The sequence below is a fragment of the Drosophila mauritiana genome, chromosome 3R (genome assembly GCF_004382145.1).
Source record: "Drosophila mauritiana strain mau12 chromosome 3R, ASM438214v1, whole genome shotgun sequence".
Taxonomy (NCBI): domain Eukaryota; kingdom Metazoa; phylum Arthropoda; class Insecta; order Diptera; family Drosophilidae; genus Drosophila; species Drosophila mauritiana.
The window spans coordinates 2,736,378-2,764,287 of NC_046670.1; the positions used below are offsets into that span (position 1 = coordinate 2,736,378).

General features: G+C 43.3%; 2 protein-coding genes across 2 annotated transcripts; one reads left to right on the forward strand and one right to left on the reverse strand.

Moving 5' to 3' along the window:
• Positions 1 to 488: 488 nt before the first annotated feature.
• Positions 489 to 2,193, reverse strand: LOC117144989 (casein kinase I). The gene has a single exon (XM_033310460.1). The coding sequence runs from the start codon at positions 2,117 to 2,119 to the stop codon at positions 683 to 685; it is 1,437 nt and encodes a 478-aa protein (XP_033166351.1). The 5' UTR covers positions 2,120 to 2,193; the 3' UTR covers positions 489 to 682.
• A 9,924-nt stretch (positions 2,194 to 12,117) lies between these two features.
• On the forward strand, positions 12,118 to 27,844 carry LOC117144990 (GTP-binding protein rhb1). The gene is made up of 6 exons (XM_033310461.1): positions 12,118 to 12,489; positions 18,362 to 18,458; positions 24,027 to 24,140; positions 24,201 to 24,314; positions 24,679 to 24,746; positions 24,820 to 27,844. Exons 1-6 carry the CDS (start codon positions 12,206 to 12,208, stop codon positions 24,983 to 24,985), a joined length of 843 nt encoding a protein of 280 aa, XP_033166352.1. The 5' UTR covers positions 12,118 to 12,205; the 3' UTR covers positions 24,986 to 27,844.
• Positions 27,845 to 27,910: the final 66 nt, after the last annotated feature.

A 27,910-nucleotide genomic window follows, 5' to 3' on the forward strand; every position in this document is an offset into this window, starting at 1 on the left:
CTCGGCTGCGATGACCCTATTTCCTTCCAAGCCACTGGGGGAGTCATTTATATGTCCTCCGGTCCTAGCCATCTCCTCCCGCTCCAGCCACACATTCTGAAGTCGTGTCAGGAATCTCGTAACGCGTCCTGGCTGGGCCAATAATTAACCCCTTTATTAATACCCAGGCCATCGAATGTGTGTGTGCGTGTGCTACACTTTCCAGGCAACTTTTTCATTCTCGGCAGCAATTGGTGCCAGCAAAGGAAAAGCTACAGAAAGGGTTGTAGTTAAGGATACAGTAAAACAAACTAAACTTAATTTATATTGTTCGTAAACCATTATATTGCACAAACTACACACGTGGTAAACTCTTGTTAGGACTATTTAAATTTTGTATAAAAATGCATTTCTTATTTAAGTGTAGGATATGTTGGTGGCATAGCCCCACATAGCCTCCATTATCCTTTATGTCCCCCCAGTTGCCACGGTATCGATTTCACCGTGTGGGACGCCCCGCAAAGTTGGTCCCATTGTTGGCGAGGCTGCCAGTTGACTTCTGTGGGCGCCCAAGAGCTCTCCCAATTACCCAAGACGTTGATTTGGCGAACAAAAGAACTGAGCTGGTTAAATGGTTAAGTCATGCTAAATATAGTTGCTCGGCAGTTAATTAACACGCGAGACATTTACAAACAACGTAATATCAAAGACAGTGCATCTGGGGGGACCCCCGCAGATCCAGCTCCAGCTCCTGCTCCTGCTCCCTCGAAAGGATCCTCCGCTCGGTCATCAGAGGCGCCCTCGTATCCCGATCCTGAAGACGCTTCTGGAGGTGGTAGCTGCAGGAGCAGGCCTTGCCATTCTTCTTCCGCGGCTTATCTTCGTTTGGGTCTTCCGCAGTGGTACTTTCATTTTCCCCGATCTCGAACAAATCTCCCCCATTCCTTATGCGACACCTCTGCGTATCACAATCCCTACCCTTATCCTTGTGTCGCTGCCTCTCCTTCTGCACCACCCCGTTCCTTTTTCCACCCCTGTCCCTTTCCCTACCCTTTTGCGGCGATTGTTGCTCCAGCGACTCTCGCTTCAAAACGACCCAATCGAAGAGGAAGTCGTACACCTTGAACTGGCTCCGGAAGAGCACCTTGAACAGCTGCTGCAGATACACGTAGTCCGGCTTCTCGGCGAAGTGCAGCTTGCGGCAGTACTTCAGGTACATGAAGAACTCGACAGGCAAGCCGGTGCAGAGTTGCTGGAGTGGGATGTTGGCCTTGTACTCAGCTATCTTCTCGTACTTCTGGGCCTGCGTGTGAGCACGGATTCCCTGCCAGGGAAGACGACCCCGCTGGAAGTAGAGCAGCAGGTAGCCCACGGACTCCAGGTCATCCCGACGACTCTGCTCCGCGTAATGGGCCCGCACACTGGCGTACCGGGCCGTGCCTACCAGGTCCCGGTTCTCCGTGTAGCCGATGTGCTTCTGGGTGCGCAGGCTGTAGAACTTCTTGGCCAGTCCGAAGTCAATCATGTACACCTGAGTCTGGTGGCGGTTCAGGCCCATCAGAAAGTTGTCCGGCTTGATGTCCCGGTGGATGAAGCACCTCCGGTGGAGCAGCTCCACGCGGGCCAGGATCTGGTCGGCCAGCATCAGGGTGGTCTTCATGCTGAAGGAGCGTGAGCAGAGGTTGAGCAGATCTTCCAGCGTGGGCCCCAGGAGGTCCATCACCATGACATTATACGCCCCCTCGGTGGCATAGTGCTTCACATGCGGGATACCCAGTCCGCCCTGCAGGATGCCATAGATCCTGGCCTCGCGGGGCAGCAATGGGTGCTTGACCGTGGAGCTCTCAAGCTTTATGGCCACCTTCTCGTGGTACTTGAGCCCCTCGGCCTGGAAAAGTTCGCCGAAGGATCCGTTTCCAATACGCTTCAGCAAGCGGTACTTTCCCGCCACTATAATTTCTGGTAGGGATTGCTTCTCCTCTGAGAACCGACGATCTTGTCGCTGGTCCTTCTCATGAGGATGATTTGGCTGTGGCGGATGGCGGCGCTCCTTGCGGATCTGCGGCTTGGATTGGTAAACATCGGAACGGCCTTGCCAACGTCTGTCGTCTTTGGCACGTCCCTTTTCCCGTTCCGCCATGCGGTTCGGGAGCTTGCCAGACTTCTACGCAGGCAGGAAGTTGATGTTTCTGGCGATCTATTGTTGCCGCCTTCGATAAGTATGATGTGGAGTATGATTGAATTTTCTGAGTTCATCGATCATAATTTATAAAATGGGAAAAAAAGTAGCCCCATCTACTTATAAAATAAAGTGGTAAACAAGTCTGTACTTATATTTACCCATCATATGGAGCCCATTTTACATTACGTCCAATCTTTACATATTGTCATCAATTGAAATTGTTTTTTCCGTAAGTTTTCCCTCTTTCCAGTTGGTTTTCATCATTTGTTTGCCTGCTTAAGAAACTTTTGCACTTCATTTTCAATTAAGCGTACGGAGCTGGCAGAGTTATGTGTCCACATGGCTGCCGAATTGATATTCTTCACATATGTATAGTATATGTACATCCTGTTGCGTGGATTTACCCACGGAAGTGGATTAATTTACTCGAACCTGGCTGGCTCTATCCCCGTCACATTCACCTCAGACATCCGCATCGTATGCTTCATCATGAGGCTGTCAGTCACTCGAATTTCTAGACTATCTGGCTTAAACTTCGACCGGAAATAGCTACCAGTTGTGCCCTCCTAATTGCACTTTCAATTAAGGGAATTCGACTCGGGTCAAACTATCTTTTATCTGCTCCTTTCATGGTTTTTAATCGCAAGCTATTATCCTTTATCGCAATTCTTGCCCAAAATGCCACATTTTGGTGTTACGAAAATGTTTCCCACTTGATTAGATTTATCGACAAACCGATTATAAGTATTCATAACTTAATTGCCTGTGCCCAGATTGCGCTGGAAGCGATCCAAAAGTGTTTAGCCAGCATTATGTGAATTGAAAACGACGGATAAAGCAGAGTTGAAATGGTAAAATAGTTTTGCAAACTAGGCACAGTTGTCATTTACATAAAAGCTATGCAAAATCTGTTTATTGGTACTGAACGTAATGAGGCCACATTCGGTTGAAAATTGGTTGACATCGTTTTATTTTATTTCGTACATATAATCTGAAAGGTATCTAAAGTATCTAGAACCACTCATAAAGTCCGTTGGCATATCCTGAATTATCAACACATTTTTATTATATAAACTAATATATAAATTAATGTCGATCTGACTTGCACAGTTTTCGGGGGGAAAGTTCTTCTTCTGGGGCTTGCGGCTTGGAGCAGTGACAATCCCGAGAACTAAATGCGTGGATCCATCCATAATCCCTTATTTATGCGCGGCAAAAGAGCAGAACGAGGGGATGGAATATTGCCCACAAAGCCGCGCTAGTCCCGACTATATGTAAATGGGTATCTCCTACCATCCTCAGGAGCCACCCACATGGAGCTCCCACTCGCATGCAATAATGCTTCTTTTATGGAGGCTCTAGGACGAAGAAGTGGCATTTATTTAAAGCTTATGGCGCATTAAATTTAATTAAAATACTGCCTCAGCTGCAGCTAGCAGCAATAAAACGCTGTGGTAAAACTATCCAATCCACCACACCACTTCACTTCACCCATTCCCCCACATTCATCATGTAGCTGGGAATGATTAGCCATTTAAAGTGACTGCGCACTTTTCGGTATTTATCACATCTTGTTGTTAACTGGAGAGTGTCCCATCAATGTCTCGTTTTTCGGTTGAATACACAGGTTCTGTCAAAACTTATCCCTACCTTGGCCACGCCCCCACAATCCTTTTGGATGGCCTGTCAAAGGTTATGACCAAATTGTCCGCACATGCTTCGCATATTCCATAGTTTTCGCTCAAAAACCTCAAGCCTCAAAACTTTTCGGACAGCTAAATCATTTACATACACGCTCGTTTGCCGCCCAGCTGAAACTTGTGGTCACATGGCGTATGCGTGATGTGATGTCTTAGGATTTGGCTGCTGTCTTGATTTATGTACATACGCTTAGGCGTCTTTTTAAATGTTTTGACAAGTTTCTAGATCGTTTCGTCAACAATGAACGTTGTCCGCAATCCCAAATGCATCTATAAATATCTTAAATATTAATATTTCCCTTGATTATGGCATTGGGAAGTCACATTTTGTATCCTTAACTTATCTTCTCCCACTCAAATCTTAAGTATTAAATGTACGGCTTATTCATCTCCGATGAACATAACTTTTCGCACTAACTGCTTGCAATGCAAATTGTTTCAATATGATTCAGCTCAGCTCATCCCACGACAGTCCTCCTACAAAATTGCCTTAATGGAAATTATAATCATGGTGGCAATGCGTCATGGCCTCGACCACGCCCACTTCGAAGGGCGTTCGCCTGATTATCAGGGGCGGCGACAATTTCGCCGACATTGTTGCCAACGTTCCAAAGTTCCAGCGAGGCAAGGAAAATTCTTGCACAAGAACTCATTAAAAGTGACAGAGAGATGAACAGGAATTGTTAAGCAGTCCTCCTCCACGGAATATATATGTATACACATACATCAAACATCGGGGAAGGCACAAAAAACGCAGGAATGACAAAGGCAAGCCAAGTGATGCCAAATTGTCAGGACTCGCTTCTTTCCACCTCTCTGCCGGCGCACAATAAAGATATAGATGCCAAATTATAGATTAAACAATGACGCGTTCCCGATAGCCGACCGCCCCTACCACCCAACATTAAAGCTTAAATACATATTCAATTTGTTGGCCGCCTTCGGGACACGTACATACAACATTAACATAATTTCGACGCGTTTCGGCAATTTGAACACGTTCAACAACCGCATCCAAGCGTCCTTCAGCCTCCAATCCTCACCCGCTTCCACCCACTTCTCAACCCGAAAGCCATCTCTTCTACCCATTCGCCGATTGTTTGCTATTTTTAAATTCCAGGGGCGTAACTAGAATTTAATTTCTCAACTGCCTAGTCGTGGCTTTGCGATGTCTGGGCTTCCGGATGGAGCACGTACACTCACTTGCTCCCCAAGTTCAGTGGCAGAAGTACTCCGGCGAGGGAGGGCATGAGATGTCACGGCAGTGGGGGTCCTTCAAGTTAAACACATCTCAGAACGTAGCTGAGCCCAAAAACAGACGTTTATCGCATCGGTTCGATGTCCCTTTATGAATATGTCCAAGTGTGACCATTAATAATGCTACCCTGCAGGATACAGGGTACTTAAGATGCCCATGCACACAAGTTATTAAATAATATAGTTTCACTAATGATAATCGATTTGTACAGGACAGCGATTGGTTAATGCTATGATACTACACACTTGAGTTTCTATGTATCCTATGATATTCCTGGTACATATTCGTATATACCCACTTGTTTCGAGGGTGTTCCGACTTTTGTACTTCCTGGTTGATCAAAGCATTTTCCTCTCTCCTCTGTGGCTACCTTTAATTTTAATGTCTCACGCTCTTACACATGTGACTGGCGATGTTTTCCCTGCTCCTGCCCGCCGCTTTCATGTCAACCAGGTCAAAACATGACCCCAGCCATTATCGAGGGTAACCTGCCAGCCCAACTCCTCCTCGAAGCTAAAACGTTTTAAATTTGTTGCTGTCCGTGGGTTTTTCCCCGACTCGCTGCGATGTTCGCCGCTTTTTTATCTCAGCTGCTGTGAAAATCCGATGAAATATCTACTTAGGCACAAGCACGCGTGTGTGTGTTTAAGGACATTGGGCGATTCTGTGTGTATCTGTGTGTGTTTGTGTGTGGGCGCTGTTTGCATTGGCATGTGTGACTTGGCATCAACTCGTGCGCAAAACAGTTTAAGAAAATTTCATCTGACTCGCATTTTAATGATTTAATTTTGCATAAGCTTATACTCGTCCTTATATCGTCGCTTATCAGGGCAAGGATGTGAGCGAGGATATCGGGTTTCCTCGGCTTTCCCGATTGAGAGTGACACGTCATTTGATGACATTAGCCCAAGCCTGCTTGCTTGCGTCTAACCCACATCGGTTAGGCTAATCCCGAGGATGATCTGTGTGAGTTGAAGTCCAAGTCCTACCACCGGCACTGACCCAATTACGTCCTTGCAATGGCCAAATCCGGATACGCTCACCTACTGTGCACCAAAGTTTGCCATTCCGGTGTACACAACGCACAATCGTCAAGTGTTGATATAGTTTGTCGCAAACTTTGCAAGCAGTTCATTATTTCGCTTTCCGCTACAATTTATCAAAGGATATGCGTAATTTCCGACCCAAGTGACAGCTGCCTTTGCTCCTGCTAATGATGTCCTCCATGTCGACTGTAAGTTTCGGATTGCTTCCTGTCGCCCCCCATTTTGCGGCCGGACTCCAAAGTTCAGCCACCCACGCGATCCCATCTGCAGATGTGTGACATCCCCAATTCGCACCTTCCGTTGACTTTGGCACGCAACCGAAATGAATCCGGCTCATCAACGTGGAAACTCTCTGCTGGCTTCGGCCGACCCCGCACTTCTGACTCCCCTCTCCCCGGTCACATGCGCACCTTTCCATTGATTTTCCCGGTGCGTGTCCAAGGCGAGAATTGGGCCTTTCATTCGGGTCTCACGTCCGTCCACATGTGCCCACTTGTCACCATCCTTTGGGACCATCCACAGTTGGTGCGCAGCGGGGAACTGGTTTTATGATCCGCAAATGCTGTTCCTGCATCCTTATGGTTACTCCAACATGGACGGACTGCCATCGTGTCGTTTGTGAGGTCGTTTGGGATTATAATGCGCAGTTGCTAGGGAAAAGCCAGGTAACATAGTTATGCTTATTACTTGCTCATTGACGACGTTTACTTTTGATTAAATATGATTCCCATTCTCGGCGAACAGCCGAGAGATATTTTATCGTATCTTAACCTTGAGATGCCGGATCGAAATGCTTCCACTCGAAATCCTCGCCATCGCCTCTTCACGGTTAACTCGTGCGGTTAAAGCTGCTTCCTTCCACTCAATTATATAAAGCTGCAGCTGGCGAAGGAGGGGGAGGGGGTTGAAACTGGGTTATAAAACACGGAATCTCTTGAAATATTGAAAAACTTTTGCCCGCACCAAGATCAAGTGGAGGAGGTGGTAAAGTAAACCGAATACGAATCCATTTGGCGGTGCACTTCGAACGGAAGTTGAGTCCGAATCGGACAGTGCTCACAATCCCCCACTCCCAGCACCACCCAGCCAACTGGAAGCTAACCGAAATGGGGCAGGGAGTAGGATGAATCCGAGAAAAGCTGGGGTGTGGCATTGTGGGCTGGAGGTGGATACTTCTCCACTGCGGTAAGCCCTGCCAAGCACTCGCATATTTGCCGAACACTCAAAACGCGCTCTTACGGCGACAGGAGCCACCTGACAAGGACGCCAGGATAAATGTATGCAAAGGCAGTCAAACGGCGGAAAACTTTAGTTGCCACACAGCCAAACCGACTGGCAAATATGTAGATTCGAATGCGAAGAGCTCTTATTACACGTGCAGCCGAAATCAGCAAAATCCAAACACATTGACACTGTCGGAGTGTTCCACTGAGGCAGCGACGAATACGGATCCAGGATGAGACACAGAAAGTACACACCATGTTTACGCCATAAATGACAATGAGCAGGAAATCAGGGTAGAAGGGCAGGTCTCCCAGCCATCTGCTGTTCAAAGACACTCAAGTAGTAGTTGATATTTAGAAGGAACTTACATCCTGATTACGAAACATCCGCATAGAAGGGGAAAATTCAACTAAAAAGAAAGTATACATTATATGTTTAAAGGGAGTAAATTGGTCTTGCAGCTATCACAGAGGAAGTCGTGCTCATGCAAACTATTCTACCTAACTAATTTTCTGGTTTTACAGCAAAAGGATATTACTATTCTGAACGCTATAAAAACAACAATTAGGAAGTAAGGAACATATAAAAATCCCACATGCTCATATTCATATTCAGTTAATTAAGCAAATTTTTAAATATTCGATAAGTAACATCAGTTGAATATTTCGATTAGTTACATTTCAAAATATTATCCCTAACTAATTGGATTGGATGAGTACTTTTGACCTCAATCTGAACCAAGTGTAAGTGACGAAACCTTTCCTAGCTCTATATAGTTATGTAATCATAAGCAGACTATATCAATCTGCAGATTAGATTTCTAAATAATACATACATATATACTTCAAAATATAAAAAACCATCGATTATAGTTTCAACTTGACCCTATTGATGCGCGACATGATCTCATTGGAATTCGCGTCGGGGAATCCCTGTTAGCCCGTGTGGACACACTTAACAAAGGAGAAATCCGAGTCCAGGGAAGCTTCCACTATCTGCCTTTCTTGCCCCCAGCATGTATGCATGTGTGCGGGTGTGCGAGTGTGTGAATGAACTTCCGCTGCGCTGTGCGCTTTGGTGGTGGTGTTGGTGATGATGGCGCTGCCATCGTTTCCACTGCGCTGGCTTAGATGTTGCCCCGTTAAGCAGTCGGCACAGCACGTGACGGCGGATCAAGGATGTGGAGGGGGGGACGAGGATGGGACCCAGATGCTGAGTCTCCGGGCTCAGATTCCTTGGCATCCCTCATCGCAGCTCCACGGGCGATGGCGTTTATTAAGCGCATATAATCGTAAAAAAATTAGCTTGTATGAAATACGCACTGAAACTTGCGTTTAGCTGGCAGGGTGGAACGTGATAAAGGAGGCGGGATTGGAGCGCCGTACTTAAAATGCAAATGACATAAGGCGTAGTGCCTTTCCAGAGAGTCGAGTCATCGCTTTGGACCCATTTCCAGCGTCCCTTCCTGGAGATTCACTTAAGCGTTTTGATTAAACGCCCTGCTTTGCTTTATTCTCGTCATAATTTGAATTAATGTCGGAGCTTAGGGCGCAAATTGCTTTGTTTAGCTAGTTTTGAATGGATTAGGTAACCAATGGCAGGAGCGAAGCCGATGCTTTTAATTAAGAACGGGGTGGCAATCCATTAGTGTCCCTTTTCGGATGACAGACTGTAGCCCCAATTAGAGGTACAGCTGTCTTAAAAAACGATGAAAGCTCCTAGATATCCAATGAGCAGCTCACTCTCGCATTTTTGTGAGCCGTAATGTGGGAAAACGTTTCCAGTTCGCGAACACACACCAAAATCAATATCCGCCTAGAGCTGTCATTCGCTACCTGCATTTCATTTCCGCCTGTCGACAGGACACATCCTCATATGCAGATTTACACATCCTTGGTGGCACCCGTCTTCTGCAGGTTCAGTTTTCTAGTCGTCGAATGCTGCGGGATGTTGCCCCAACTAGTTAGAGGAAAGGGATCCAAGGGCAGTTCCTTTCGCAGTCCCTTTACTTTTATTATTCGTTTTATCCAACTAGGGGACTCACTGAGCAGCTGAGACTAAAAGGCCGTCTTTAAATTGGCTAGAATTTGTAATTGATTGTCTGCCGTTAACGCTTGATTCAGTGCATTTAAGGGGGAAGGAGAAAAGCTGGTCGAGAAACAACTGTAGCAAGTAGCTGTGCAAACAATAAATAAACCTATAAAATTTTAGTGGCACGTCGCATAAAAAGCTCTGTGCACAAAAGACGAGGTGGGGCTTAAAACAAAGCCGGGGCGGACTGCCTCAAATGGTCGGAAGTCGAACTCGGACTCGGAATCGGAAAAGTCGGAAAACTCGGGGCGAACAGGTTGCGAGAGCCTGTCGGCACAAAGACCGCATGAAATTTTCGAGTGGGAGGAAGGCTAAAAGCATTACGTTACACACAGCTCGAATATATACACAATAACTGGGCTACAATTGTCTGGCTTCGTAACCGCGACTGAGGATGGAGATTGGGATGAGGACGTGGCCAGAGCCTTGGAGTGTTGCCAAAAGTGGAAAGTTTTCAATTGCCAGGATTTGTGTCTCCGGGCCATGCCACGCCCACTCACCTCGGCCTACACATCCACCTCAGCCCAAGGCACTTGTTTGCGTACTTCGACGCTCGCCGAGAGCGTATCAATCAACTGGGCCACGGGGCGTATGAATTGGGTCTTGAGATCGGAGACAAAAGGCAACCCACTCCGCTCCAAGTGCCATAACATGCCCGGCCAATGTGTTGTTTTCCAAATTAAATTTACTCCGGCCTCCAGAATCTAATCAAAGTGCTAGCCTGCAGGGCTGCCATCATGAATCGATGGTTCGATGGCAAAATAACTTTCCTATTCACGAGGAATATGCAAATACACAACTAGTTCAGGGAATCTCGAATCCGTGTGGCCCCTCCAAGGCCATCAACGCTTTCCCCAACCTTCGAGGCATTGAAATGGTATTCTAGCATCTTAAATTCTCCAAAAAAAGAATCTTTAAGAATATAATAGTAACAAGACCCCCTGTTACTCCTATATTTATTTAAGATTACGTATTATTAAATCCATTTTGTTTTTGATATCTATATGAGTCACTTTGTTTTCGTCGATTTTTTTTAAAAAGAAAGGCCATTTTAAAGCAAGTAAGACCATTTTAAATACATGTATGTACATAACTTTGAACGAGGGCACCATTTCACTAATGGGTAGTAGTGGGCTTGAATTACTGAAAGTTGAGTGGGACACCGCACCATCCTGGAATATAAATTTAAGACAATTTAAATCCATAGAGATATACTCTGAATTGCACATAGGGTATCAACCATTCGACTCACAGTGCTCAGCCTCGAAAACGCTTCTAAGCGACGGTCTGCTTGTGTGGGCGCCGCTTAAGACGCTCTCAATCATATCTGATCAAATCAAATCAGCCGGCTCGGCATCCGTGCTCCTGGCATCCCGGCATCCTGGCATCCCCACAACAATCCACAATACGGCTCCAGTTAGTTGTGGGCGTCGCCTCGATGACGCATGGTTTTGGAAAAGGTGACTGACTGGGAAGAGATCCGGCGAAGGATGTGGGCGTTGGGCGGATGCGAATACGGATGCGGAGCCTGATGCTGATTCTTATGGAGATGTGGGCTATAAATACGCCACGGATGCGATGGCGATGGCTAGGGCTGTCTGGCATTTTTAGCACCCTGGCACCACACACATCGCTGCGGGCATATTTTGTGGTTATTAAATTTATTAAGTTTCCCTGCTCCGAGTGATGATGGATGATGGATGAAGCTGTTGGCAGATGTCTAACTAATTAAGAGTAGGCGCAAAATGCTGTGGCTGATTAAAAGCACAGCGCGGCTTCTCTGCAACTTAAACTGACTTTAACAAGCGTGCAAAACGCAAAACTCCAAACTTTTCCAATTATAAATCTGTTCTCGTGTAATTTACAAGCGGTCCACCCTAAACGAAAAAAAAACACTGCGGACAGAGAACAGAATTGGAAAACATTTTTCACGCCCCACTTGCCGTTATCCTCGTTTTCCAAAAAATAGGCAGTACGAATTGGCGCCCTTGGCAGAAGCGAGAGCCAGAAATCAACTTCCGTTGTGCAGCGGAAGTGAAATGTGAAATTTGAAATTTATTATTGGCAATGCAAAGAGACCCCAAGGAGAAACACGCAAAATACAAAAAACGAGAAGGAGGCGATGGGCGGGGGCCCAAACAATATTTATGTTATTAAACTGAAATCAATGTGCAATATCCGCTGGCGACTCAATAAATCGGCCGAATTCGAGCTGATTGCCACGAAATCATTGTGCGATTTTTTTCCGTCACTTTTCCAATTTATTTTGTGCCATTGATTTGTTTTCATTTCTGTGTAGCTGTCAGATAGCTTGAGAACGCCACTTAAATTATAATTTTACGACCCATCCTTCGATTCATCCACTCAAAATTGATGTCCTGCGGATAATGGCTATGCTAGAGATAGGAGTCAAATGAATAATCGTTTAATCAGTTTATAGATACTAACCAATTTTATGCATATTCTGCTTTTTCAGAAAACACAAACGAACCATCTAGCACTATCACAAAACTGCAATATAATTTCAAACCTGCTGGCTTCGCTTCCACCCAAACCGTGTCCTTACATCCCAAAAGATCCAATAAATCCGGCAAGCTGGCGTCGTTTAAGCAGAAGAATAACAATAACACCATTAGCAATTATAACAACAATATAATGTGGAGTAGTACTATATCGCCAACCAACTCTAAGAAACTGTTGATCGGAAGCACACGAAGCGTTGATTATGTCGGTGATAGTGCGAGGACAGCAGCAGGCAATATCAAAACAGGAGCAGCAGCAGCCGCAGGAGCCAAAGGATCAAAAGCCAAAGCCACCGCCATCGCAGCCACCACAGCCACAGCCCCCACAACCAAGATCTCAATCGAAATGGAGCTCCACATACAGAACAAGTGCATCTCGGCATAGCGCATCACTCTGGAGGGTGGTGCGGAGCCGCCATGGCTGCAGGGCCCCCTTAAAGCCGCGTTTTTGGGGGCTACTGGGGTCGGCAAAACAAGCATACTACAGGTGAGTCCAAATACAATACTGAAAATACTGAAAATCGGTCATATATATAGTTTCTATGGCGAAGCTAATGTCCTTCAGACGAAGGAAAAGCTAAAAGTTCCATGGGGTAAAGACAATCCTAAATGATAGCTCTTAACTGCTTGATAGGGTGTTCGCACTTGACACTTCTCAAGGCCTTGTAGTTTGCAGTGCGTAAGTCGCATAATTGGTCGTGGTACGATTAAGCTATATTCTAAGAAATACATAAATAAATAAATCATTCTGCGATTTACAATTAGGAGAAGATTTGCGTGCAGACATTATTTAAAATTTTTCCTTAATTCAATAGTTGTTAGAGCTAATATATATCCACATAATAAAAATCTATTTACCACAGCCGTCTGATGTAATTAATACGGAATTTGCCAATGATAATTTAAATGTTTGCTAAGTGCGACTCAGTGCTGAAAGCAATTAAAACGTTGGTATGCAATCCGATTCAATCAACGACCCATTGAATGCGTCCTTGTTGACCGCTCGCATTAATCAGTTGCTCCATAATAAATTGCATTTTCAATTAACACAATTCCCGATTAAAGTTGTCCCAATGCGCACAAAACGTTAAAGGGCGCGGGGTGTGCGGGGGATGCACAGGATGCAAACGCTGCACTTTTGATGCCCCAACTTGGACTTAAATTATTAATGGGCCACGGGCGACCCCGTGGAAAGCTGAAAAGTTTAGGGGCAAACTTTTTAATAGACCATCCCACGACAGGTGGCCCTCATCGACGGTGTTTAGCGCACCATCTACCTACACTGTGCATAGGTCCCACAGCCACCTCTATCCAGGACCCACATCCTTCCCAGCTCACGTCCTCCGCCTCCCGATCTGCTAATTGCATTTGTGTGCGTGTGGGAGCCCCGTTAATTTGATTTGCGCTTCGCATCGCGTCGCATCGTATCTTTTGTGGTTTATCTTTTGTAATTAGACAATGGCAAGGCACAGAGCTTGAATGCTTCACATGTGCTCACCGTGGCGGCCTGCCTGCCTGCTGTGTCAGAGTCCATCAGCAATGGTGGTCACTGTATATTCTAAGTTAGGAAAAGTAAAAATCACTAGAATTTATCTGTTAGCTTAACTAACAAATTTAATCAGGAACTTTTCATTTCACAATTTATTTGCTGTACTGTTAAATTAAAACCTTTATTAAGTTTCTTTTAAAACAAAAAAAGTATTTATTTGTGTTTTCCCAGTATTAAACAAGAGAGAACGATATAACGGAGTGCCATGCCTATCAGCTATCCGTCACTTAGCCAATGGCAGAATGCGAGACAGAGAATGATATATGCAGCAAATCGAGTTATGTAGCAAGCAGAAATTGAATGCTTCATCTTTAAACAAGGAGACGGATTTTCCCAATAAACTTTTAATAACTTTTAACAAAGTAGTATTTACACAATACCGAATGCCTTTCATTGTCCCAATCTCAGTTTCTACTTCATATATCAAAAATTTCCGAGATACGACATTCATACGGACTAGGGAAAAGATCCTGATTTAGAATACAAATACTTTATAGAGTCAGAAACGCGTTATTCTCCCTTTATTCTTGTATTCTGTTCTATTCCACGATTAATAAATGTTTTAAGATAGTTTGACTACCAAACAAAGAAATTTATAGGTTTAAGCCTTCTGACAATTTTAATTAAATGTACTAAACAAAAAATGAAACATTCATTTGATTCGAGTTTAATTAAGCAGCAACAGTAAACAACAAGTTTTTCAATTTAACACAGACAAAGTAAAATAAATTCGATTCTGTTTACCTTTTGCTAAGTGCCAGTCTCGATGATTACCCTTCCCAAAAACACTTTGTTTTGATAAATAACTAGGAATGCATCGAATTTCCCACTTAAGTATCTGTCAGCGAATACTCTTTTGGAAGTATGTTTCAGAAAAATTGTTATAGCAACATATTTCAAAATATTGAATACTTAAATTTTATAAAATGTTATTTTTTCGCAGGCACTAGGTTTTTGGCATACTCTTGGAATTTTTGTTGGCAAAAAGAGTATTAGCCTCGTTGTGGAAAACGGTCTATTTTCCGCCCACTGACGACCTCCACGCCCCCGCTTTTCACCTCTCGCTTGGCAAATTCAATTAACTGCAGTTGGCAGTTGCGAGTTGGCCGCTTTGCCATTTGCTTTCCGCTTTCCCGCTTTTCCCGCTGCGCGGTCCACTATTCCATTATTTTCCATGCATGTGCTTGTGCTATATAGCTGCGTTTAATTTCCACGAATGCGATTGAAAGAGCAGCGTGTATGCATTAGCTTTTAGGATCGCTTGCCTGGGAAACCCAGGAAACCCCCACAGATTTCCGAAACCAGCGGTCGAACTGCTTACTCGATTCCCGTTGGGCGGCTTTTATTGCTTGTAATGCGAGATTTGTGCATTTTTATGGCATTTTAAGCACTGCGAAATCAATTACGACCTGTTTAATGGCTGTTTGCGGTCAAGCTGGCCAAGGGAATCCTTTTCGGAGCCAGAAGATGTGAATCTCGCACACCAGGCATCCGAAATGTTTATAGACGCGGTAATGTAATAGTCGCGTAAAAACAGAAATGCGAAATCAAATAACATAATTTTTACAACAGGATAAACCAAATCGGTACATTCCGGTACCTTTCAAATTAAATAAATTCCATAGGGCCTCAGCATATAATTTCATGTATTTATATTGTATGTACTTGGATATTTAAATTACAGTTTGAAAGAACAAGGACCTTTGTTTCTCCCTGGCTTACATGAATTTCCAAATTTTCAAATAAAGTTGGCTAATTCCAGCAGATAAAAGGGAGAAATAAAACGCAGTGCATCATATCAATAAAGCGTGCGCCATGAATATCTATTAGGGTACATTTATAAAAGCAGCTCGGATCCCCGGCGAGCTTATTTATGTGGCAGATAATGTACCGCTTTTTATGGGGCAGCCTGAGCAAGGAGCATAAAGAGGCGCAAAGCTACGAGGCCCCAACGACCTCAGCAGTTTGGGGCAAGGTGCATGGAGCACGGAATACGAAGCACGGAGCACGGAGCTCAAAACTGGGACATGGAAACGGGACCTGGAGACCACGGAGCCAGCCGACCATCAATGTCATTTCTTATTCAATTACCAGTTCAATAAAAATAAAACTCAATGATATGCGGCGTTGACACATAAAAGCGACGCGATGCGAATCGATGTCTGACCCCTTTGCCACGCCCCCCGCCCCCGAGTTCAGTGTGGGGAAGAGCCTGCGTCTGTGCAGCGTGTGATTTGAAAAAGAGTGCGCCAAAGTCATTCCCCTTGTAGGCCAGCCAGCGTTGGCATCTTCGCTCTCTTTCTCCCAATGCGGCCACTTCCGCTTCCGGTGGCCTTGCTACTTCGCTACTTTGCTGCCTTGCCGCTTCCTTTTTGGTGGCCGTAATTGAATATAGTGCGCATAAATTGCATCTGATTTCATTGCAGCGACAACAATGGTTGCGCTGATTGGCAGCAGGGAATTTGCATTTTTATTAGACGGGCGAGCGGGAATCGCTCCCTTTTGCCTGACTTTCGTATTAGCCATGCCTCGAGCAGGAACACTGAGAAACACATTTCATATGTTGATCATTCGATGGTTTTCAAGAAACCTATGAACTTCAATCTATTCCATGACTTCTTGAAGCGACAAGGCGTCACTTTAAGGTGCAATCAGGCGTTAAATATCCTTTGAGCCTGCCACTCATCCTGCTCATGAATTGATACCAGAGAACTGCAGCAAGCCACTGGCACTCTAAGTGGACAAGCTAAACGCTGGGTGTCTAGGCACCCGGGTGTTTTTTGACACTCTACTTGCGCCAATAAAAAATATCTGAGTGTTTTGCCACCCTGGTGTTTTGTGGTACAAGCAAAAAAAAACCCCGGGTGGCTGCTGCGCAATAACCCTTTGGGTGAACGACACACAAGTAACGATTGGCCGCAGATCATTTTCTGTATGCATAAAATTTGTATGGGTGGAAGCGTTACGGTCTAAGAAATGAAGGGTGAAAGGGAACTCTCCCAAAAAAAGGTCGTGCACATGTTTTTGCCTTTTGATGCACCGTTATTCATTGAATATTTTTTATTATTATTTCCTTTATTTTACACATTTGTATAATCAATTAACAATTATTATACTCAATTGGGTGGCACCCGCACCCAAAATTGTTGGGTGTGAGTCGAGTGGCAAAAAATGCCACCCTTGCAGTTCTCTGATTGATACCCATTGCGAGTCCCGCAATCACATCCAACCACACCACACCAACAGCCACAGTCACAAACATCCCAGACCGACTTCCTCATTGTGACATTTCCACGCTTTCATTATCAAACGTCTTTTTACAAACTGTATTTTATGTGTCCGATGGCCTCAGCTTTATTTTTAAGACTCTGCGATTTGCCATCCCAATTCCAAATCCCAGAGTAAAGGCCCAATAAGGGAGTTAGTAAAAGAAAAGGCCGCGGGTTAAGAGGGTCATTACCACAACGGCGCCAAGCGAAATCCAAAATAGTCGCGCGTGTGCGTTATGAGTTTTGGACTTTGAGGCAGAAGAGCTGGCGACACTCAGCATTAGGTATCTCTAAATATATTAACAAATTAAAGCGAAAGTTGGGCATATCGTGATTTTGATTGAAAGTTCAGAATGAAAAATGAAATGATTAGGACAATCCAATGTTTATATACAGCTAATGACCATATACTCACGTATACTGAAATATAACACCTTATAATTAAAACAGAAACATTATATTTTTATTCTTTTCCGATTATAAAAGTCCGTTCTACATACAATAGAATGAAGACTTTGGGGCAAAGTTCATGCAAAAAGCTTTTAAATTTAGAGTCTACTTAGATAAAATACTCTTTTTTGGAATCGACGCACTTTCGTGTCTGCTTGCTACATCACTCACTTCGTTGCTTGCATATCTCCGTCTCTCTCGCTCGTTCATGAATTGAGCAACCGGGTATCTAACAGTCGGAACACTCTACAAAAGGATTCTACTTGTTTTCAATGTTATTAAATTAATTTAATTAATAATTAATTTACGGGAAATATACTAGTTAAGAAGGGTTAATAAACAAGAAACCGATACCAATTTCTATTGATTTTCTGATTTAGTCCCTTGGCAAATGTAGGATAATGCCCAGTCCTAACTATTTATCTGTAATAGGAAAAAAGATTATAGGAGTTTTGAAACATATATAAACTAAAATAAAAAGTATAATCTTTCTGTAGCCCTTAATAAGTTTACAACGATTGTCTACAGCTCACAAATAAAATGTAACTATTTCCATGTTTTTTTATTAATATCCTTAGCTGACCCGATCCAAAGCCTTGTTTAATTACACTTTTCTAAGCTCCATCCTACGCTTCGATAGAAACACAGCTCATATAACCATTACCAAACACTCGTGTGCAGTTTGTTTGCCATTTTAAGTACTTTTTATGATTACATGGGGAACGTAAAATCCAAAGCATACATTTAAGCGCTTACAATTTTAATAAGCTAAAAATGTCCATGAAAAATGTGTGGCTGTTTTTGTGAGTTTGGCCGGCCAAAGGACCTCATGCAAAAGCTCGGAGCGCATATTTAAAATGTTGGCTCGGCAAAGAAAGCATAAAAGCAAGAATCGTGTGCACTGCAAAGGAAATTGGAAAATATTAGTTTGGTTTTCACTGGGGCAGAGTGCTTTTATGGAGTCAAAGGATTTTGAAATGGAAACAAAATTTTAATATTATTTAATATTTATAATTTAACATTAATAATACCTAACTGACTCGGCTCTTTCGTGCTTGCTTACAGCAATTTTTCTACCATGACTTTCCCAGGACTCATCAGACGACAACTCATCGCAAGATCTACAAAAACTGTCTGGTCTGCGACACCTGCATACGTGAGCTGATGGTACTGGACGTTCCTCCCCAGGTGAGTTAGCACATGCCACCTGGCTGGCCCGGATCTGCCATAAATCCATCCTCCCAGCCACAGCCCTTGCCGCAATTTCCAACTTTCCATAATACAGTTAAATGTTTCTCCACTGTCACAGCGTGGCTGTGGTGAGGCGTTTTCTAAAAATATGTACAAACTATTTTTATGCAATTTTCCGGCAAATTTCATGCTGCTGATATATTAGAAAACGCTCCCCAAGGCCATAATAAATTGCTAAATAATCTAAATTGCCACACAGACCCACAGCCTACACCTACTGCAATCCTGCGCCTTTCCTCGCCTACTGGAAATATTAACCCGAGGATAATTTTAGTCCTTCTGCGAGGATGTTTTCTTCTGACTCAGCCTGCTGTCAGAGTTGTCTAGACTCGAGCTGGCACCTTTAGTTACTTGCCCAACAGTTTACAACCACATTTCACTTGTTAGATGAGGCTCTGCACTTCTTGTGAGCTTTTGCAAATTGAAAGAGGCGTATCGGAAAGGAAAAATATGTGCTGACAACTTGGGAGGATAAAATAGAAGTTTACTATAAGAATGATATTCCACCTAAGCTAGATAAGTGGGCTCTATCATAAGTTTATAAGGAAATCGCACCAGTCGGCTCTTAACTTTTTTCAAAACCCATAGGGTAAAGCAAAATGGAGCAACCACAACAGGAAATGACTCATCTTCTGATATCAACTCGGAAAAGTATCTTGTGGGTTTAAGTTGGTCTATGCTACGGATTTTTTTCATATCACTTAAAGGTTGAAATGCGTAACGAATAAGCTGCAAAATATGCAATTTCATTTATCACATTTTATTTATTTACAAGGGATTTTAAAATGAAGCAGATTAAAAGAGATTAAAGTGCACTTTCCTAAGCTCCAATTAATACCTTTAATTATCTGTTAGAATATTAATTTAAAGCTCTGAATCCTTGCAGTATTCATCTATTCAATGCAGTGAAATTTTATGCAAGATGGTTTTTGTAATTCAGATGTTCCATGGCTCAACACGCTTTCAATATTTCACACCAGCACGTGATGTTGACCATATAAAAGCCCCTCTGTATTTTCCTATTAAAGTGGCAGGCTGAATAATTTATAATAATAGCCAACAGAGGGTATATTCAGGTGCATCGTTACGCCGATATCTGGATATTATCAATTGTTAACTACTTTGTGGCCAAATTAGCCCTGAACAACAATATTACCAAATTATGGCTGGCCATAAAGACTGGCCCTATGTAAATATTTTCGTCCGTTTATCTGCCAATTGCAGTTGGCCATTTAAAATATCCCCAAGGTTGGGTTGCCCCAACTCCCATTTTATACTTGCGACTTCCTTTCGCTTGGATCCATGACTTGGCCAAGGACTTTGGCAATTAGGGAGTAGTTTCGGCACGCCACAAATAGCAAACGGACAACGAAAATGGGCAAAATGATTTCACACTGTCGTCTTACATATCACTACCAGGACATCCTCGCACCACCAGTTTTTGTCCATCGGTCTGCCACGTTTAACTATCATAAAATATTTATGGAGCACACTCCGAACAAGGCCAGTTGCTGTTTGGCTTCCATCCTCGGGCCATCTAGGATATGCAAAGCACGAGCTGCCGAGTAAAAAGAGGATTTCTTTGGGATTGCTAAAGAGTATAGTAAGTCCTTGAAGAGCAGCTCACAGAAATAGTGCACCAAATAGAGATCAAAACTTAAGCTGGCAATTATTTAAATATGATTCTTTTATCTGTACATTTAATCTTTAATTAAATGTATCTAAATCCTAGTGGAATTGAACTCTACATATGATATCGATCCAGTTAATATTGCCTGTTATTCTGCATATGTACCTATGTACATCGGTTAAGCCATCACTTGCTTTGTTCCGCGGTTGAATACATTTGGGCCAGTCGTTGATCTAGCAAATCGAGAACTGGGCCAAGTGTGTGCTCGGCTGACAAAGTCGCCAAAGGATATGGCCCGGGGAGGATGCTGTGGCAACGCCATGGATACCCATCCCCTCCAGTTCCCCCAGATTCGTGGGTGAGCAGGGGGAGGAGGAGGAGGAACTGAAATGGCAAGCGGAGCAAAAGAGTTGACAAGCGAGCGTCGGGCAGCCAGCCAACCGCATCCATTGTCATACTCGTATTAACTACGTGCCGGGCGAACCATACCGCCCCCTTTTCGACAGTTCGCCGCCCATGCCGCCATGCCGCCCCTCGATGCTTTTCAACTTATTCATGTCCATTTTGGCGTGAATTTGTTTTCGAGCAGAGCTTTTTGCCCCCCTTTTTGTTACACTCTTTGTGGTTCATCCATTGTGCTGACCAAATGGTTGACTGTTGTCTAAAAGCGGGCCAACAGGGTTTTTTCTGGCCAGGATTGGGAGCAGGCTGGGAGCCTTCACTCCGCTGTCGCCTGTTTATTGTGCGGAATTTTTCATCGTCAAGTGCACTGCCTGGCAGTCATAACTCAAAGTCCACCTTAATGGTTTCCACTTGTACAAACAGCATTTATTTTCCAACGGATTTTCGCTCATATTCACCAGTGCCACGGGGAGAACAGGTGTTTTTCTTCCTGCTTCTGTTTCTGGCTCTGTGTGGCTGTGCGAAGTGGAAGCCATTTGGTTGGTCATTGTTCCCTTCGCTGCTCAGAGCCACACTTCAAATGACAATCTGGGAATTGATGGGCGGGGGGAGCACCAAACCTCTCAGAAAGTAAATCACACTTGACTAATTATAGAGCACGATGTTGTAGTTAATATACAGTCCGTGGCATTCTCAGAATCTTGATGAGCATATTAGGAAATCACGGCCTTTATATGGTTTTTACAACTTTCAATATTGGTCAACTCGAAAACACCGATGGTAGTACACTAAATTCTAAAGACTAGAATCGAGCAGGATAATATTTGTTATAGCGATTTTCTTAAATTTAGATAGCCAAAATATATAAGAAAAATTAAGTTAGTATCTATTTAGTTTAGGGATAGGAACTGCGATATTAATAATTTATGCTTATTAGCAAAGCTATCTTGAGCCACAATCTCGTTTGTTCAACTATCTATATTACATGCATAGATTATATGATTGCTAGATAGTTTTATGTGAGTGTCATTCAATGGTATAGAATCGATCTAGCCCATTCAGTTATCGAACTCATTACCTAGCTACTCCCCTATTGAACTTTTGGGGTTGGAGTTAATAACTAAAAAAATCAATCGAACCTGCTGACCCAGATATTCTGACTGATAAGAACCAGGAGGCAAACAGGTCGCCAGCCAGACGGGAGCTGGAGCTTATTAGCTCGATGCCCTCCAAGTCCCTCATGTGACCCATCCATCCATCCATCTATCGTGGATCGAATCCAAGAGGGCGGCAATTACAGCAGTTACAGCAATTACAACTGGGCCAGCAGCAGACGTCGAGAATCCTGGCTAAGGAGCTGCTCGCATTTCAAGCCAGCTCCCGAAGCAGCCCGTTAATTAACAAAGCAACAATAATCACAATGGACCCACCGAGGAGCGAAGGAAGCGCAAATTAAATGAAATTTAATCAAAAACGTAAATCTAGCTAAGTTACTGCCCGACGGGAGTGGCGTCTGTCTGACTGTCTGTCTGCCTGCCGGAGTGACACCACACCCGTGCCCAGAAGGTTGCGAGGGGAAGAACCAAGGAGCTGGGGAGCTGAAGAGCTGACAAGCCAAAGGACCAGACGCAAAGGCGCCAAGGAATGCGGACCCACAAGCTGTCCGTCCGTGCAAGGGGTCGGGAATTGGGTTATGGAATCCAAGGGTTGGCACTGGTGGTGCACACTGATGTGCCTCAAAAATAAGCTAAACAACGGGCATTGACTTCGGGGATTTTCAATTCATGCCAAATGAGCATTTACAAATTAAAGGCTTTTCTGTTACATATTTCCTTTGGTAAATACAAAGTTTAAAGCGTGAGAAATTACATTTTTTCTGTATCCTGCTGAAATGGAAAGCAGCTAGGCAGTCAGCACTAGATTTTCCACTAGATTGTTGTTCCTCCAAAATGTCTCGACTCCTGTTCTCTTCTAGGCGGCCGTTGACTTTTGTTTGCTTCTAAAGCGCTGCGACGTAAATTTAATTATAACGTTTACCTACTGTCTTTCCACCTCCTTTCCACCCAAATCCTGGTCATTAGTGCCCGGAGTGGAAAATGTGGCCACCTGCCTGCGGTGGAAAACTGCCTGCTGATTTGCGATTCGACGCCTCCGCGCTTTAAGGGATCAGCCGTTTCGCCAGCTGCTCGAGATTTATTTATGGCAGACGAATGAAAGGAAACCTCTTAAAAATATTAACAATTTTGTTTTTGTTTTGTATTCCGAAGGGAATTATACTACGCTATCTAAACAACTGAGATGTCGAGCGTGGAATAGAACCATCTATGTAAATATATTGCTTATACAAAATAAGTCACCTAGCCATGCGGAAAATACATATATTACTTTTTAAACGGATTGCTTTATACTATAAGCATATAAAAAACCAGTTAAGAAAGCTAAGAAGTTAGAAATCAAAGTTTCACATGGAACCCTATCACCTCAATTCACACGAGTAACTCTTATGCTCTGTGTAAATAGTATAGTATACAATGTAAACCATTAGTTGGCAACTAGTAATCAACACATTTTAATGCACTAATTGGCCAAGCATTATTCACTGCCAACTGTCCATTAATCTGAAGTGTAACTGCTCCGGATTTGTGCCTTTGAGCTTTGTCCTTTGATATTCAGCGGCTTTTAAAGGGAAAATCAGTTTGGAGAAGGGCGGACGAGCTAGTGAATCCAATTACCAATGCAGCGGTTTCTCCAGCTGAAATGCGACTGCTGTGGGCAGTAAAGATTGCTGAAGCCACAAGAGTGGTCAACCAAGTCCTAAATAAATAAGATAAAGCAGCGGAAAAGTGTGTGTTCAGTGTACTTTTCAGTGCACTTTGCTCCAGACAAATTCTCTGCGAGACCAACTAAAGTGGATGAATTAATGGCTGAACTTTGGGCAAATTTGGTTCTTGCGCAGTAGTTTTGGGACTCTAACTCTTTGACTAACTTACATAAGTACTATAATATATTAATTTTAAAGTAACTAAGTTAAGGTAGCCTAAAGGTTAACATATAATAAAGAGTATGGTAACATAATTCCCATTGGTTGCTCCCACTTATTGAATGCAATCCAAACCAAAAACCAAGCAAAAGCGATGATGACCCATGGTAAATAGTACCTTGTAGTGGGCTGATTGGCATTTGGCAATAAGGAATTCGGCATCCCACCCATTCCCATCCATATTCATGTCATATTTATGCCAGTTGTGAGCCCTCGTTAAATGCCATAAACTCTTTTCCCAATTTCATATTTGCTTTTCATACGCGTGCCAAAATAATGCGAAACGGAAACAACTCAACCGTGTGGACACATGTGCCTGTTTGTTTATTTGTTTGTTTGTTTGCTTGCCCGTTTGTTTGCGGAAATATGCTGATAAAAAACAAACAACCGCCCAATTGGCACGGCCATCGCAATCGCAATGGCAATCCGCCAGAAGCGATTTCCGGCTGACAACTTCGCCGAGTGGAACAACGGACATCCGCTGGGGCTGCGAACGGTGCACGCCTATGTCTTGGTCTACGACATGGGCAACTTGGAGACCTTTCAAGTGAGATCCATTCCTCCACAGAACTCCAACGATATCCCTGACGCTACCATTCCATTCCAGTACTGCCGCTCGATGAGAGATCAGATCTTGGACAGTTTCAGTCATCGTGATTTTAGCATAATTGTGGTCGGCAATAAATTTGACAATGTGACTGAGGCGCAGGCCAACTCCCAGGTGAGTCCTTTGCTCCTTAGCCATTAAATCACTCAAATTCAAATCCTTGGAGAATGAAATAGAATAGACAGACGTACGTCATGTAATCAGAAAGTATTTTTGTTGCTCCTTTAAATAGCGTAACTAAATATAAATGACAATATGAAAGTCACTAAATAATAGTAATGTCAATTGTTAATTAACTTTACCTTTAAATAAAGATACATTTTATTGTTTTAAGCGATCTCGAATCCAAGGTAGACAACTAGTAATCACTTAAATCCCAAAGTTGGCAGCTATTGGTTTCCAACAGAATTGCACTCAATAACGAATCCTTTCCATTACCGCACACCCATACACTCATCCTGGACTCACGGACTGGCAGGAGCTCAAGGACATTTCCACGCTGGTGCGCAAACATTGGCGCTGCGGCTACGTCGAGTGCTCGGCGCAGTGAGTAATCAAAGGCCAAACGATATCGATATGTGGCCTAACCGGGGCTTCTCTTCTTTGGGGTCTTCCGCAGATATAACTACAAAATCGGAGACGTTTTCCGTGAGCTGATGGGTTGCACCAGCACGGGAGGAGGCGGCGGCGCCGGCGGAGGCGGAGGCATGGCCGGGGTCGGTGGCCTGGTTGGCACTGAGTACTCACAATCAACTAGGAATAAAGGACGCTGTACAATACTGTAGCAAGAGTTGCATAAGTTTTATAAGCAAACGCGCTGATCTGGCGCATTACATCCGAGTGAATTCGTCGCAAGACGGTGGCTGCAGCTGGGACACGGTGGCGTATACGCAATCTCCAGGGAGGAAGCACAAAGACGACATTGTTGCCCCTTGCCAACGCTTGCTTGCTGATGCATATTTTACCATATATTTTTAGTGGCCACACTCCGCACAGCTTCTCCTTTGTTTGCCATTATTACAACATTTTGTGTTTCCATGGACGCTTTTGCTCTGCTCATTTTAATGGCAGTGGCAATGGCAATGGCAATGGCCTCGCCGCACACAGGACACGTTTGGCCAGCACCCAGATCCCGATCCTGGCGACAGCTTTTGTGCGTCCGCATTTGCAATTCAATTCGGCGCTCGCTGGCAGGAAGTGCAGTGGCCATGAATATGCAGAGATATCCGCAAAGTGCAGCCACAATGGCCGGCGGAAGTTCGATTCCCTTGAGGCCATCATCATTATCGTTGTGGTTATTGTTTGTGTCGTGGATCGTAAATAGGCAATTAATCCCACCATAATTTACAATACGTTTTATGTACGAACGAATAACCTTGTTATCAAACAAACTAAAGTCGTTTAGGAACTAAAGTAGTCGACCTAAGCTATACACACATATACTTAAACATATATGTATACATTAACGTTGTGATCATTTCAAGAATTAGTTCTTAAGGCACTCCGACCCAGAACGTCGGCCAATGTCAAGTGAAGTGAAGTCAAGTCAAGTCAAGTATCCGTATCCGTATCCGGAACTGGATTACCAGAAATACTTAGCTATAGGACAACGTACGAGTAAGAGCAATTTAATAAATAGTCGTAAGTGTTTGGATAGCGGTCGAAGGCGGTAAAATCAAACAATTACAATCATGCCATGAAAATCCTCAAGAGGCCAGCTCCATAATATCCCCAATTACTCGCTGCGCAAGTTGCTTGAAATGAATAACCACCCGAATCTGGCATAAAGTTATTGCAATATCCCCTAAATCACAAATCAATCATTGTGTCTACAAGTGTTACAAATAATAGATACTTTACCCATGTTTCGCCATCGAGGAGCCGTGATCCAGAAGCCTTAAGAACCCAGAAGCAAATGCTGCATAGAACACCTTAGAGTAGAGTAAGATTACAACTTGATCGAAGCGCACAAAAAACGAGCATTGTGTTACCATCGCAATCTCGAAATTGTCAGAGCCCAGATTGAATAAAGATCGAAAGCCACATCTGGGTACAGTAGTATCCATATCGCCCAGCTAATGGGTAGGTGTGGTACTTTATATCCGTACTATACTATCCACTGGCGATCGCCAAGTTAATTAGGTTCTGAGCTGATCTACGAAACACGTACATACCATTCTGATCTCTTTCTTTACCTCAAGAAGACAACTTAAACTACTCAAAAGAAAAGCAATCAAGGCTGACTTTGTACATAGGGATTTCAATGGAAGAACTTGGCGAAAAGCTACGGAAACCGACTTTTACAGCAATATAAGTAAGCTCTAACTGATATTCAAGCTAGATACATAACTGGGCGCACTGCCACATTGGTTCCACTCCCAGTTGAGTGCTCGGCTAGGATTCTAGGAATAGCTGAGGTAGCCAGTATCTTGAAACAATTCGACGACATTATTTCAAGGTTAACCAATGCAAATCGATAATAACACAAGGGTACTAGCCCATTATTGTTATAAATATTATTATTAATATACATTTGGTCGGCTTAAAGGGGGGGTAAGGTTTGAAAGGCCAAAATATGGCCACATATAAGGATATTATTTTAGTTGTTTGCAACTCTTACGGAGAGTTATTTGAAAAATATAAAAAATATACCTCGCTTAATGAGAAATTCAGTTTCCTTGTTCCTTTTTCAAATTTTTAATTGAAAAATGTTCCTTTTTTAAAAGAATTATAAAAACTTTGCTGTAGCTTCTTTAGAATTATACAGAATATTTAAAATATTGAAAAGCAACAAAAAAATGGAAAACCTTACCCCCTTTTCAGTGAAGGATAGACCGTCAAAACACTAATGATATTAGTGTTTCAACCTGCACCCATTACCGAACTGATCCCAACTTGAGAAATGTGTTTATGACATGCCTCTTTCCAAACTGAAAACCATTCAAAACTTGCATAACTGAAAGCCCGAAATAGACATACTTATATAACATACCTATATATACACATATTTAAATGTAACGATAATTGTACGAGTTTGGTTCAGGTTTTACCTTGGTTTTCAACTTTACGGATTCGTCAAAATGGCTGTTAATTTTTGAGAAATAAAATGCAAACGCAAAACAGTTGAGGGAGTTAGCCGAAATTGTTGAGCAAGGGCAATTGTTGAATTATTTACATTTAAGCAACGCGATGCCTGCGACAGTTTGAAAACAAAAAACAGGAGAATGTAGTGTAGCCAATAAAGTAAAACAAAGTAAAGTAAAATATGTACTACGAATCAAATGCTTCAGCCGCTTGTTGTTTGTTCATGCCATTCAAACGTAACTAATTTTAAGTGAGCCGCTAGGTTTAGATAAGTATTACCAAGTGCGTAAGCCGCTCATGATCTCTGTTATTTTTTTTATAATAAAAGGCATGACGCAATGCAAGTAGAAACAAATTGTTAATTGGACAGAATAGCAAGAGCAACGCACCGAGCAAAATGTTAAGCAATCGAGTATAAAATGCCGCCGGAAACGGAAGCTGGCAAACTGTACTTAGTGTAGAACGCACAACGATGGTGTATGGTGTGGTGTATGTTCGACGACAACCGTTAGCAAAGTAGAGAACGTTTTTGGAAAATGCGCTCCGGCGCTGATAATAAAAAAAAGTGATATATAAAAATTAAGATTGCTGCAAACGTATTTACTTGGGCAGGGGACAAATTAAAA